The sequence below is a fragment of the Eutrigla gurnardus genome, assembly GCF_963514095.1.
Source record: "Eutrigla gurnardus genome assembly, chromosome: 11".
NCBI lineage: Eukaryota > Metazoa > Chordata > Actinopteri > Perciformes > Triglidae > Eutrigla > Eutrigla gurnardus.
Window position 1 is genome coordinate 14,894,042 of NC_139925.1, and position 15,970 is coordinate 14,910,011.

At 42.8% G+C, this 15,970-nt stretch overlaps 1 protein-coding gene across 1 annotated transcript in view; it reads left to right on the forward strand.

The window, feature by feature from the left end:
* Window positions 1-15,970, forward strand: part of akt3a (v-akt murine thymoma viral oncogene homolog 3a) — a 43,337-nt gene that overhangs the window by 13,553 nt on the left and 13,814 nt on the right. Inside the window, exons 2-4 of the mRNA XM_084020987.1 lie at window positions 6,559-6,684; window positions 10,863-10,974; window positions 15,128-15,272. Coding sequence (XP_083877113.1) covers window positions 6,559-6,684; window positions 10,863-10,974; window positions 15,128-15,272 — 383 coding nt within the window. The remainder of the gene's footprint in view (window positions 1-6,558; window positions 6,685-10,862; window positions 10,975-15,127; window positions 15,273-15,970) is intronic.

Sequence of the window (15,970 nt, forward strand, 5' to 3'; positions counted from 1 at the left end):
AGCTGCTGTGTGTCTGTCACTCACTCTCCAGCTCTGTTTCAGCATCACAGCGGTGGCCACTGTGCTTCAGGGAGCCACCACCATCTACTGGTCTATAATGGTACTGCAAAGAGGACAGACGGAGAAAAAAAAAAGTATGTAGCAATTTACAGGAGGAAAAAAGGATGGGCAATTAAAAAAAAAATAGGGAGTTTAGGGCTGATTTAGTACTAATTTTATAGTTAAGTCATTTTTTCTTGTCACTCAGTGTTCGCAGTACTGTGAACCTGCAATATGTTGCCAGTGTATCTAGAGTTTGCATGTGCGTGTGCCTCCTTCCATACCAGCTGGGGGAGCAGAGGGGCACCAGGGCAGCCTGTGTTTGTGTGTGTGAATGTGCATCCAGCACAGCATACCAGGAGGCGCTGGCTGTGTGCAGCTGGCTGTGTGAAATCTCCTAGTGGCCCCCAAGGGATGGCCACGCTCCCATGGGTTTCCACTCAATCTGGCCGCCCTATGGCTGCCCTGCCCTGTCCCGACTCTATCACTGTCGTATAGCTTTAACCGCATACACTGAGGCCTTCCTCGCTTACTCTCTCTCGTTCTTTGCTCTCGACTTCCTGCCTCTTACTCAGACCTCCTCTGTTTTTGCCTCCATGTAGTCTTATTCCACAGACTGGGCCACAGGCTTGTACAATTACTCTAACACTAACCCTTAAACCTAGTTTCAGCCCCAGCTTCAAACTGAATTGTATTCTGTGATTCTTCAAATCCCCCCTTTTTCTAGTCTTACCTGAACCTTAACAGGTAGCACACATAACCACTTTTATGTTGTCAGTGATGGCTGTATTTAAGCACTCATGCACACTCAAACACACTAACACCAGTCCAGCCCCGATGTGTTAATGAGACTAAAGCACTGTAAGTGGATTGGCAGTAAAGAGCCTGGATTCGCCTTAAGATGTCTGAGCAGACAGAAATTAGAAATGCATGGGTTGAGGTCACGCACAAAATAGACTGTACAGATTGTGCAAAAAGGCTTTTATTTAAATTTGTTTATTAAGTTCTTTCTTTCCACAGTGTTTTGGACCAGGATCAGTGATTGCAAGTGTCATGTGTAGCTCTGCAACTTGCCTGCTTCCAGCCCTGTGCCCCTAGGACAGATGTCTTCATATAACGTCTTACTGCACAGTTCCCCAGTTTCATAACCCCAAGTGTCTTCTCTGCTCCACAGTCACTTCCCCCCTTTCTCTCACTTCCTTTACCCATTCACTTGCCTGATGTTTAGCTAATCTCTCTTCCTCCTCCTCCTCCTCCTCCTCCTCCTCCTCCTCTCTGTACTGCTTTTATTTGAGTATCTGCCGCTTAAGCTCACATACACAAACCCAAGAAACCTCTCCCCATGCATGTTGTGTCTGGAGGTGTTTTGACCTTTTTCTATAAGGAGATCAGCTTAAGCAGCCAGTCAATCATTACAAAGATGGGATACTTTTATGCTGATGAAACATGATAGATTTGTTGTTATCATCGATTAATCTGCCAACACTCTTGTCTATAAAATGTCAGAGAGGAATGAAGAATGCCTATTACGATTTCCCAGAACTCATGGTGACCTCTTCATTAGCTATTATCCAAGAATATAAAATGGAGAAAAGCTGGAAATATTGCATGTTAGAAACCACCACCAGCCAACCAAATATTGATTTTCTAGGATCAAAAATGTTGATGTATTATCTCTTAGTCAACTCATCAGTCAAACTGTTCCAGCACTAAAACACGATATATTTTGGTCAATTATCAGCACTCTAAGTTATCTGTTCCTTTGGTCAGTCATCTTATCAGTTTGACAACCAAACAGCCGCCTACTCAGTCACTCGGTTAGTAAACTTGTTATTTGTTCTGTCCCATTACAGCCAAACACTCTGCGTTACTGCTCTGAACACTAAATGTGTGTGTGTGTGTTGTTATCTGGCCAGACGACACATTCCTCTCCCTGTTGGTGAGTTGCTGTGTATGTGCTGGAACGCCGCAGAACCTCCCCTCCATCCGCCTCCCCCTACCTCTATACACCACCACCCGCCACCCCTCCAGTTCCCTGAGCGCCAGTCACACAGCCCCGTCTCTGCGCCATCTGCAAATCGGCTCCAGCCTCGGCCAAAGCATTAAATTAAATCCCTGTTTGGGTTGATTAACAAATGGCTGGTGAGCTCACATAGTTATGGAGTTATTTATTTAGTTGTCATCAAGGTTTTTCCTGCTTTTTGTCTGTCTCGTTCTCTGTTGATGCGTCGCATCCGCCGAAGCAGGAGAGCAGAGGTGTGCTGGTGTCCTGAAGGAGCGAGTGCGAGACAGAGAGGCTGGAAAGTTTGTGCACGTTTGTGTGTCTCATTTCTGTTTTTCTGGCTGACGTTCAGCCTTATCATTTGTACCTGTCTCCTATTTTTCCTCTCTGCGTTTCTCTCTCTCATTCTCTCTCCTTTACCCCTCTGTCCCGAAATGAATAGTTAATCAATCTGCTAATTGAGTGACAGTTAGTCAGTGTGTTGTTGTAATTGTCCAATCAGAGAGCTTGGAACGGGCATAGTCACAGCTGATTCATCTCTCCCGCTCACTGCTAAATCCACAAGCTGCAACTGGAAAATGTGCCAACAAGATTAATTTCTCCTAGAAATTCCAAAATAACTTATACAGTCTAGTTTTTTTTTATCCTTCGATTGTGTCTCATACCAAAAAAGTGATAAATAAAAGGTCTTGAGGGGTAGAGAGTTTGAAGAAGTTTGCCACCGTATCTCATTCTTCTTTCAAACACTTGACTAGGGCAAACGACTGTAGTATCTTATTGCAAAATCTTTGATTATTTTGAACTTTAACACTTATAAGAGTTAAGAAAAGTATGGGTATACATCCAATTAAGACATTAAGTAAAATGGAAGAGAGTGCTGCACAAGACAATGTTTTTCTGTGTTTGAACACATTCAGCGCAGAATTTAAATACACTTCTATCTCATCTTCCAAAATAACCTGTTTTCCTTGGATCCTTCAGATCACCCACGTTGTGCTGCATTACTGATATCCCGATGTTCTAACAAGAAACACGAGAGTCCTGTTGTCTTAAGCACTGCGTAGTGTAGTATTTACTAATTGGCCTTAAGGGAAAAGTAAAGTTGTGCAGAAAACTAAATGAAACTGAAGTAAGGAGTCCGAGAGAGATGGTGTGGGAAGGAGACCGGCTGTTCTCTTTTCTCCAGCAGTCCAAACCAGAGACATGTGGCTCCCCAGACAAGCTGTCCAGAGTGGGAGAGCTCGCTGGACTCATTACAGGCAGGGCCAAGACGGGATAGCTTGACAGAACACCATTGGATCATTCGGAGGATTGGAACAGTGGAAACAGAATTGTGTTCATTTGTGTGTGCATGCGCGTGCCTGTGTTTGTTTGGAACGGCATGTGTGGACAACTGTCCATCTCCTCTCTCCGTCTGTGCCACCCCTGGCTGCGCCCTTCCCCGCCCCCCAGTGGATGTGTACACACAGCACAAACACTCGCTCACTCACACACACTCACACACACTCACACACACACATACACGCTATCTAGGCCCAGCCAGAAGGATTGCTTAAATGTTTTCAGTTGTACTGGACAGCTGAGCGATGAAGTGGCCAGCCACAGGCTTCCATTGGTTGGACACTTCATCAGGAAACTGACTCAGAGAAATGACTGGACTTGGACCACCAAGTCAGTCATCACTGCCAGTTTATAATAGTTTTTATCAGTTTAACTTTCTCTTCATCCTCACCCATTTTGTCAGTCGATACATCGTTCTCCTATTCACCTTGAAGCTAACCAGAGTGATCAGTTTCTTTCAGTATTATCATAAACCTGATGTGAACACAATAGAAACACATGTATAATTGCCTAAAATGATTTCAGTGTCACCAATATCACAAAACTACAACCTCAAATATTTTCTTTAAGATAAAAAATAACATTTTGCAAACTGTCTTTGCATGCATTCTAAATAACAGATTACATGAAACATAACAATACATAACAGGTCTGTTAAGATGACTACCTTAATTAAGAAATGTATGAATTTCTACAAATTTGGCACAAACGTTCACCTGGACTTAGGGTTGAACTATTTAGATTTTCGTGGTCAAAGGTCACCGTGACCTCACAAAACACATTTTTGACACAAACACCCACATTATGCATCTTGATGTGCATTATGAACATCAAAATGCAACCCTGATGCTTAGTTATATATATACAGTATTGGTTTGGTCAGAATTGACAAGATATTTTATTTCTGTTTACTTCCAACCACATTCCTCTCCATCCCCTTTTTAGAATTTTTTTTCTCCCTCCATCCCTCCTCCCATTTAGCCCCTCTCACAGCACTCCGTTTATCAGCAGCGAATGATACAGGAGAAGGAAATTGAAGAGAGAATAGACACTAAAGCCCTATTAACATGGGACTAGTATTACCCGGGGACCTCTAGTAATTTATTGTAATTGCGGAGGATGTCTGTGATGCTAATCCCGTGTGAATCGGCCATGTTTGTAATTTATAAAGTTCAAATTCCAGTGCAAATTACCCATCATATTTCGGCAAACATAGTGGTTTTCTGATAATACTAGTCCCGTGTGAATCGACATCTCAGTGGTTGGGATCTTGGGTGCAAATTCAGGAGGCTAATTTCTCTACACGCCATGGAGACCCATATACAGACGGAGCAAGCTCGAATCCATCAAAAGTGTGAAATGTTGAAAGACGATAGGATGGATGAAATGCATGGCAGCATGCGATAATAAACATTTTTCTATTGTTCAACAGGCTCTATACAAACCCCTATAGTGTTAAGTTATTTCTGCATGTGGTAGTCTCTCTGGTAATCTAACGGATGTTACGCAGACTGTGATATTTTCAATCATATCTGGGGGGGAATGTCGGTAAATTCAAGTAAAATACAGACTTAGCTTATCAGCCATGAAACACAGAGGTCGGGGGATAATTTCTAAATCACGTGAGGTCCCCATGTAGTACTAGTCCCGTGTGAATAGGGCATAGAAGAGGAGAGGAGAACAAGAGGTGTGATTCGTAATCCTGATGATGCGCTGGCACCCAACAGCATTTTCTTATCCGTCTATCTGTGTCTCTCTCTCTCTGTCCCTATGTGGCGGTTCAAATCAGCTGCTATCCCCCCACCACATACACACCTCCACTACTTGCAGCACCAGAGGTACCGACAGGCCCCGCAGTCACATGGTCCCTTTGATGGAGCAGGTGTTTCTCTGCGACGTGTTAACGAGCACGGCCTGCTGTCATTTCCGCTTTAAATGGATGTCACAAATAGAACACACACACGAACACACACACTGCCTATTCTCCTCTCCCAGCAAATTACCCTCAAAAAGGTGATCAGAGCTGTTGTGTGTATGTGTGCGCAGGCACATATGCATCTTTGTCTGAGTACGTCTTCACAAGGTGTTTAATTGTGCGTGCGTGTGTGTGCGTCGAGGAGCGGGGAACATTTGCATCCTTCTGTGGTTTTTATTTCTGTTGTTGAAAGTAGAAAGTGAAATGTTTACACAGCTCCCAGCTTTGCAAAGTGTGGAGATTGTCACTTTCTTTCATCGGAGCTCGGTGTCTCAGCATCACTTCAACCGCATACTCCGTGTGTGCACATTCATCCTCGTCTATGTGCCCACCGTGCACTCGGCTAACTATGTGTGAATCCCCACACGTGTGCACTTTAATCCATGTGTGTATATCCATGCTGTTTCCCGAAAGTGTTATCCGCCTCTGTGGTATGGAAATATTTGACACTCATGTAATCCTTGCAGTGGGTCATCTGATAAATCTGTGGTGCCACCTTAGTGACAGTCTGTGCCAGCCAGTTTGGGTAATACTCTGCCACCAACTGCTCAACAGATGTTGTTATTTGTTGCTGCGGTCTAAGTAAGAAGGGTCATTCTCTATATGTAATCTTATATCATCATGCCATCTCGTCTCATCTCATGTTAACTCTCTTTTATCCCTCCTCTCTTCTTTCCCCTTTGCTGGCAACCAGTGGTGTGTGTTTGTGTGTGCGCGTGTACTGTAATTGTGAGTTCATACATGTGCTTGTGTGTGTATATGTGTGTGTCTATTTGGTAGAGGGGTCATAACCTCGACACCTGCCCATGTATCAGCCAGATGATGTTTCTGGCATGGATAGTTAGCTTGTTGTGCTGGTAAACATGTTTTTGTCATTTTTTACATGATAATCTGATCTGAATCTGGCAAGCACTGTGAGAGCCATAGAGATACCGTGTATGTGTGTGTGTGTGTATAAATACCACAATGTGTATATGTGTGTGATATCCCTTAGACAGATGAGCAGACAGGCTTGTATCCGCCAAGGGAATACAATTTGTATTTAAATTTATCAGCAGCAGTAATTATTATTGTTCTCATTATTGCTATTAATACTTTCCATATATCATCATGATCATTGTGGACCTCATGATCTGATTTGTGTGTCCGAACGGATTTGACTGAAATGTTCATCCCTCTCTTTGCATCTGTCTTTGTTCAGGTGAATACATAAAGAACTGGCGGCCGCGTTACTTTCTGTTGAAGACAGACGGCTCCTTCATCGGCTACAAAGAGAAACCTCAGGATGCAGACCTGCCCTACCCCCTAAATAACTTCTCTGTTGCAAGTAGGTTACCTACCACCCGTACATTACTATAGCCTCTAGGCACTGCGCTCTATCTGTACTGTAGCTGTATATTTATATTGTACTATACACAGAACAGCAACACTGAGTGAGCAAAACACTGTCCACACATCACATGCTTACTTAGGCCCTAATTTGGATAATCTTAGTACCTGCATTTTTCCATACATGCTGCACCCATGTACACTGCATACTTCTCTGTAGGCTCATAATTAACATTTCTGATTATACCATGGCACCTGCTGTAATGAACTGCTGCAGGGAACATTTCAGTTAAGAGGGAAACCTCTATAGGTGTTAAGGAATCAGTGTCCTCCTCCAGGACATGAACCATTCTTCCAGTCTTCCAATTGGAGAAAAGGACATAATAGCCTATATCCTCTCATTTATTCTCTCTGTATTTCCTAAATGCCGATGCACATCAACCCTGTCAATGCCATGAGATGTTGCTGAAATGGTCTTGTGGTTTCATCACGCAGAGCCATGGTGAAATGCTACAACCGTTATTGCATCACTTTTACTCATGGCATGACAAAACATCTCACCAGTCATCAGTCTCCACAGCACTGTTATGCTTAACAGAATTCAGCGAGGGCTCTAATTAACCATTTATCAGTACATCATCTGTCTGCACCTGGTTAACAAGCTGCACAGCGTCTTTGACGTGTAATTAACCAGCTAATGAGATAACAAGATTAATTTAAGTCTCATTACTACCACCATCCACTCTCATTGTTCATACAATAAATCCAGTATAACTTTGTAATAAAAACAGTGTGTCCCATTATCTGATAGAAGAAAGAACGTTTACTTTTTAAGACACAACATAATAAGGTTGGTCAAGCCTTGCTATTAGCTGTTGACTATTTAGAATTGAACTGTCTATGTATTTACGTTTGAACAAGGTCACGTTTTGTTTTTTATTCTTTCCAGACAGCTGCTTTACTATACTAAACAAGTGATTATTAGAAATATACACTGTGAGGTTGCTATGTGAAAATAACCGCAGAACAGTGCAACGAGGATTGGTGATGGAGGCCATGGTAATAGGAAAATAGGTGGGAGATGAGGGTGAAAAAAGAAAAGAAAATGATGACGAATGGTAGAATACAATTGATGCCTAAGAGGAAACGGTAAAGAATCGTACATCAGAGGACGGAGGAGGAGAAAGAAAGATAGGAGTCCGGAAGGGAGGACAAGTATGGGGAATGAGCGATGGGAGTCGATCGGAGGGGGCAGAGGAAGAGAAAATTGGAGACATGGGGAGGAGAAAGGAAGAAGAGAGAGGACAGAGATGGAAGGATGATTAGGACGGAGAGCAACGCATGAGAGATGGAGGGAGGGATGGAAGGATTGGAGAGAGAGGCTTTTTTGGATGAAATATGGAGGAGAGGAGGATCATCAACGCTGAACAGACAGGGAGGAGGAGACGAAGACAGGATTGGAGAATGAGGAAAAAGGGGAGAGGAAAAGAGTTTGCGAGGAGGACAAGCCAGGCCATACATCCGGCCCCGGCTGCTTGGCACAGTGCTGGCACTGCCACATCTGTTGCCCAAAGCTGGGAGGCCAGGTGGCTTGTGTGTGTGAATGTGTATTTGTGTGTTTGTGTATTTAAGTGTGTGTGTGTGTGTGTGTGTGCGCGTGTGTGTGTGTGTGTGTGTGTGTGTGTGTGTGTGTGTGTGTGTGTGTGCATTTTTATGTGTGTGTGAACAACAGAAGTGGTCAGATGGAACAGAGATGGTACAGGTCTGTTCCCTGCAGAGGGACTCATACATACAAGCCTGTCGCTCTGACACAAACACACGCACACACATGCACACACACATGCACACACACATGCACACACCACGATGCATGCACACATACACATACTTAACTGCTACACAGATTTCACAATGGCCTGCTGTGGCAAACAACCCAGTTTCAGCTAACATTCAAACTTTAGTATCCGTTTTGTGTGTGTGTGAATGTGTGTGTGTGTGTGTGTGTGTGTGTGTGTGTGTGTGTGTGTGTGTGTGTGTGTGTGTGTGTGTGTGTGTGTGTGTGTGTGTGTGTGTGTGTGTGTGTGTGTGTGTTAAAGAGAGAGCACGCACGCACGCTATTGTGTGTGCGCGTGATTATGTGAGTGAATGTTTTTTGGCACCAGCCATAGCATGACCTTGTTATCTGGCGGCACAGCAGGCCATGTTCATGAGTCAGGTAGTAGCTTATTTGTGTGTGTGTGTGTGTGTGTGTGTGTGTGTGTGTGTGTGTGTGTGTGTGTGTGTGTGTGTGTGTGTGTGTGTGTGTGTGTGTGTGTGTGTGTGTGTGTGTGTGTGTGTGTGTGTGTGTGTGTGTGTGTGTGTGTGTGTGTGTGTGTGTGTGTGTGTGTGTGAATTTACATTGAAACTCTGTCATGCGTACTACCTGAGTGGAGTTGTCATTAACCTTCCTGTCTATATTTAGGCTGAGCCATGGCATGCTGTGCTGTGCCACACTTAAAACAGAAAGTAATTGGAAGAAGGGATAGCCGATGACTGAGTGGGGAAGAGGAGAGGGGAGGGGAGTGGAGGAGGGTGAGGAGAGAATGACGGAAGACAAAAGAAGAGCAGAGGAGTGAGGGAAATGGAGGGTGAAGTATGTAGAACAAAGAAGTGGGTGAGATGAGAGGACAGAAGATGGATCATTATGCTCTTTTACACCAGCTCTTGTCCCCAATAACCAGAGAGACTGCTGAGGAACAATGAAGATGCATTCCTTCCCACAGCGAGCTCACAGCCCCATCTGGCTATGTGTGCATACGTTTCTGTGTCTGTGTACTGTATTATGCATTTGTGTAATAACGGCCTACTGTATTGCCCATTTTCACAGAAATGTGTCCCTTCGGATTTTCGCCAGATGCGTATGTGATGCAACACATGTATCACATGAATCATCGGTGGCTGAAGTTATTGCCTATTTTTAAACAAACAGGTTTAAAATCAAGCATCATATTTTCTCAAAGGCGTGGTTCGGATGATTTTAAGTAGGGTTGTATTAGATACTTTTTCATAGTCCGTGCTGCTGTGGACTGGGGTAGCATGAAAACATATTTTAGCCCTAACCTAAAAGAAAGGCTTATCCAAAAGAAAAAATACATACAGTATATATATATCTGTTTACATATGCGCTATATTTAGATTATATTTATCAGCTTTTTCTGACGTGGAACTGAACTGAAAGTGGAGCTTATCTATGCTCTCTTCCAAGCCACCAGACTCCATTTGTAAAATCAGTATACTTTTTATTTTAGGTGTGCCTTTCGTTTAAGGTGTCTGAAATACAGTTTTGCTGCCACTATCCACAGCAGCACATTGCTTTGCTCCCGATCTGGTACTCTTGCCAGTTTCTCCAAACTGGGGACGTGCAGACCGTCATCTACTGGAGGTGATACACAGTCTATGGATGAGTACCTCGTACAGCCCCACTTCAAAAACCTGAACTTTACCTTCAGTTGTACAGTTAATTGCAACATGAATGAAAGTAAAAAAAAAAAAGTGGACCTGCATTACTTTACTATAGGTTGTTTTCACAGCAGAAAGATACATATAAAAACATAAATTTTCATATGAAAAACACAGATGCGACTAATAGCATTAACAATGGCTCGGCTCTTTTCAAGGTTCACAGTAAAATTTGAGTGAGTCAGACAAGCACAATACTCCAACCAAGAAACTGAAGCAGCTAAAGTCATAATGCATAGCTGTGCCTTTCCTACTGTGACATGGCAGTATTTCTTCCATTAATGTATTATCTTATTTTACTCTGATGCTTTCAAACCAAGTTTAATTGTTCGTTAATTCTTTCGTTAATTGTTCCTTCCATGAGAATCCATAGTGGATGTTTCCAAAAAAGAGAAAGAAAACCAACCCACAAAAATACATTGACAAACCTCTCATAGACACACATTCACCAAACTGAACATAACATGCACACAAATGCAATTGATTGCAGTCTTTAGTGCAGGACCAAACTACCAATATCACTAAAAGAGCCCTCACCAGAACTGAATGGAAGTCTAGGTACACTTAGATGCGCTTCGCTTTTTCCAGTTGTTTTGTTTCTCCTTCTTTGTACTATTTGGTGCAAAATCTGTAATTGTACTGAAAAGATAGAGCTGTCCCTCTGGCTGCCTGTTTCAGAATGTCAGCTGATGAAGACGGAGAGGCCAAAACCAAACACCTTCATCATACGCTGCCTCCAGTGGACCACCGTCATCGAGAGGACCTTCCATGTGGACTCACCTGATGAGAGGTCAGTTCTCTAAAGACTCTCAGTTCTTAAAGCATCCTCCAGTCGTTGGTCAGTGAATAACAAGGATGTTTCCTTTTATGGAGATGGTGCTCCCCTAAATCTGTCTAACACAGTATACACAGTATATATATATATATACACATACACACAACATATATACACACAGTATATATATTTAAAGTAGCTAAAACCTGCTAGTTTAACCACCCAAATGTTTCAAAAGGCATCTTTTTTTTTCTTCAAATATTTGACACTCTTTCCATTCAACTTTAAAAGTATATCTGCAAGATTATGTACAATTTCTGTTCAAGTGAAATAAAGAAGAATCAACATGGTTAACTTTTAAAACAATCATGACAAGATATATATATATAATGTGGGTAAAAGTATAAAATGATCAAGGGCAGAGTTATGTGTGAGGAGGTTTGTACTGTTGAGAGATTGGATTTTTTTGGTCTGTGTCTGACGGGAAAGTGAGAAGGTGAGAGAGACAGAGTGGAAGGGAGACCTTTCAAGTAGCGTTGGCATAAATACTCCAGCTGCTCAGTTCCTTTCTGAGGAGCTGAGGTGTTTATCTCCAGAAAATGAACAGCTTTGCCCAGAAGACCACAGATGCTTCTGTGCATCCTTTGAGTTTGTGTGTGTGTGTGTGTGTGTGTGTGTGTTTTAATGTGTGCGTGTTGCAACTGTCTGTCCAACTTTGTCTGTGTTATTTGTTGCTTTATCAAATTTTGCCTCCAGATAATCAGATTATATTAATTAGCTGTTAGCTAATATCTATAACTAAAAAAAACAAGTCTATATATGCAAGTGGAAAAATGCAAGCTCCAGATGTGTGTATGTTTGTGTATCACTGAAGTTTAAGGGGGTTGGGAAGAAAGTAAGTGTGTGTGTGTGTGTGTGTGTGTGTGTGTGTGTGTGTGTGTGTGTGTGTGTGTGTGTGTGTGTGTGTGTGTGTGTGTGTGTGTGTGTGTGTGTGTGTGTGTGTGTGTGTGTGTGTGTGTGTGTGTGTGTGCGTGTGTGTGCGTGCGTGCGTGCGTGTGTGTGTGTGCTCGCTACAACTGGGTGTCTATGTTTGTGTACTGTATTTGTTGTACTGTACCAGTGCTGGCAGGACTCCAACTACCACAGCCCCAGCCGTGAGCAGAGAGGGTGGCACGCGTTGGCAGGGTGCCCAACTGTAGGCAGGCCCATTATCTCTCATTAGCAAGAAAAACCTCATTATACAAAAACACTCTAACCAAGAGAGAGAGCATTTATCTGCTGCCTGACCTTGAGAGAGTTCCCACTGCTTTTCATGTAGCTGCACGCACACACTGCATGGGTGCCACAAATGGTGTGCTCCATTGTTGAAGATGGAGTGTAACTTGAGTTTGCCCTTGTTTTGGAGTGTGTAGGGTACGCTCAGAAGTCTTTGCAGTAGAAAGGGTTTCAGATCTTAAAAACACACTGATCTGTTTAGGTTCAGATGGATGTTCTTCCAGATCCCTTAAGGAAACATATGGGCATCTAACTCAAAACACACAGGGGTGATCTTTTGGGAGTCAAACAGGTTTCATTACTATGATATCCTCATGGCTTATACCGGGTAAGTATATTTGAAAGTGCACGCTTGTAAATCCCTACTTGCTTATCCGGAGTGCTGAGGATTTCTGAATATTTGAATATACTCTTTGGTTCACCTCAGTTCAGGCTCCTCAGTGTTCTGCTTACATGTAACCCTTGCATGTACAGTAGCACCGGATTAACGCTGTTTGAGTGAAGATCAGCGGGTGAAAAGTGAAACGAGACTTCATTCTGAACCCTGCTCAGTCCTGAAGAAACAACATTTTCAGCAGTTTTATTTTGCATTTAAAATATTACCGATAAACATGATTGTCTTACATGCAATTAACCAGATTTACAATTTAACGAGACTGATTTGTTTTTTAGTTTATGCACTGCTCAAAAAAATTAAGAGAACACTTTAATCACACAGCAGATCTTGAAGAACAAATTATCATCACAATCTTTACTGCTGTTCATTGTTGAGAACAAAATTATGTAACAGCTGTCAATGGAAACCAAAATCACCAACCCACTGAGGGTGTGATTCAAAATCACACTGAAAAGCAGAGTAAAACATCTAAAGCACAGCCGGTTTCAACTTGCTTGAATTTCATCATAGCTACTCATAATGTGACTGGCTGAATGAACTCCTGACGACATCTGGGCATGCTCCTGATGAGTCGGTGGATTGTGTCCTGGGGAATCCTCCCAGACCTGGATCAGGGCGGTCCTGGACAGTCTGTGGCGTTACTTGGTGGGGGCAGTTACACCAATCCGTAATGTCCCATAGCTCAATTGTATTCAGGTCAGAGGAACATGAGGGCCAGTCAATGGTACCAATGCCTTTGTCATCCAGGATCTGCCTCAACACCCTGGCCACATGAGGCCAGGCATGGTCCTGCACCAGGAGGAACCCAGGGCCCAAGGTCTGACATTCACTATCACTCTGAGGATTTCATCCCGGTACCTTACAGCAGACAGGGTAGCGTTGGCTATGACATGGAGGTCTGTGCAACCCTCCAAGGATATGCCTCCCCAGACCATCCCCCTGGATGATGTTACAGACAACGTAACGTTGAAAATGGCAGCTCCAACTCTTTCATGCCTGTCACATGGGCTCAGTGCTGTCTGCTCTCATCTGTCAAGACTGAACGGGTACCAATGTTGGACCAGTTAATTCTGGTGTTCTCAGGAGAAAGCCAATCGGGCTGCACGGTGCTGGGCAGTGAGACTAGAGGACATCGGGCCCTCATGCCACCCTCATGGAGTCTGTTTCTGACAGTGTGATCACATGCACACCAGTAGCCTGCTGGAGGTCATTTTTGAAGGGCTCAGGCAGTGGTCCTCCTGTTCCTCCTGCACAAAGGAGCAGATACTGGTCCTGGTGCTGGGTTGATGCCCTTCTATGGCCCTGTCCAGCTCTCCTTGTGTAACGGCCGCTCTCCTGGTATCTCCTCCAGGCTCTTGACACTGTGCTGGGAGACACAGCAAACCTGTGCCATCCTTGAGGAACTGGACTACCTGTGAACCTGATTGGTCTGCAAGTACCACCTCATGGTGTAGTGACAAGGACACAAGCAGAACACAAACTAGAGAAGAATCAGTCAGGCACTTGTGCTTCCTAAATGGACAGATTGATATACAGTACCTTGAGTTTTGTACTGTGATGTTGTACTGTGATGATTGTTTACTTATTTTTTTTTGTGCAGTGTAGTTTTAGTCTCATTCTCTTCTCTATCAGAGCAGTGGGAAGCTTGACCATGTTTATGAACCTTTATATTCATCATCATTAAATGCAGTTTACATGTATACAAATCCCGATGCATGGCAATCCTTCTGCTGCAGATGATGTTCAAAGGCGCACACATACAAATTTGAACGCACACACTTTCAACAGATGTTGAACAGCACCACTAATGAAAAGGCAATGGGGAGGAACAATGTTAGCAAACAAAAATGCATTGTTCCCTCTAATTCATAGGTGTGTATTTACATTTACACACACACACAAAGACTGGTAGGCATTAGTTCTGCTCCATGGACATCGCTCATTTGGTTGATTCTCTAGTTGATCATGTTTCCTCTCCATTGAACAAATAGCTGTTTATGTTAATTGAAAACACCTTAGCGCCTTGTAAAAACCTGGTCAAATAAGTGCACTACCATCCTACTGAAAAATCTGTGACCAATGTGATATTTTACTCTTGTGTAATGTGCTGATTTGCAGATTTCAAGTATGTATGTATGTATGCTTCCATGCTGTTATTTTTAAGTCAGGTCAATAGTAGTACTACTATAAATACATAATCAAATTATCACTTTTGAAAAGCTGTAGTGTGAAGTGTTTGGTGGTTTTGCTTGAAATTAATAAAAAATGATTAATTATCAAAATGATTTCTGATTAGTTTTCTGTCAAGTCATTCTTGCAGCTCTAAATTGGACCTTTCATGCATAGAATAACACTGGATTTCAAGAAATGTAAAGGCTGATGTCTCGGTCATTTTCATCCAACAGCATTTGATGTCAAAAGCCATGGTTGTGATATAGTAGGTGTTTGTAATGGTGCTTCCTTTAACTTGTTCCTTGATGTATGTTTTAAACTCAGAGATGAGTGGACAGAGGCCATCCAGATGGTGGCTGACAAACTGCAAAGACAAGAGGAGGAAAGAATTCAGTGCAGCCCCACCTCCAACATCGACAACATGGTGGAGGAGGAGATGGACATCTCCACCACACACCACAAACGCAAGGTAGCAGGACAGCAAGCGTGCACACAGACATGAAACACACATTCTACAGCAGTGATGTTGCTGTTCATTGTCATTGTTCGAACATGATACCCACAGTCATGGGTTTGTGTCTATTGCAATTAGTTGCAGTAAAAGTAGTCATGCGTAATAACTTTTATAAATGTTTTTTATCAAAGGCTTATTTCTACGAGATATTTCAGGGAAACTATCAGATCCCTGCAGGTGCAGTTGTTCATTACACCCCACACTATAAAGACTTTGCTGAGTGTAGTTTTGCATAAGTGCATTGATGTCAATAATGTCATTATTGATGTATTCGTCATATATCAAAGGGTGGAGGGGAAGTTTTGACCTGACAGTGACACTCGACAAATTATCAGAAGGATACTTGGATCATTAGATGTCATCCAAGAGAGACAATTAACATCACTACTAAATGTTATGGTGTTCTGGCCAGTTTGCTGGGTGACAATCTGTCAGACAGACCTGGAGAGCAAAGCACTAAACAAAGACTGCCATGCTTGGGCTCCATCACTTGTTGACTTGATCAGTTTCTGATTTAATTCAAAATTATGCAAATGTTAAGCTTTATTTTATTTAGGTCTTGGCTGCTTTTCTTTCGTGACATTTAACATTTGAGAAGCTTGGCTTCTTTTGTTAAATTGAAAAACATTTGTAGAAAGATATGATTATAATCC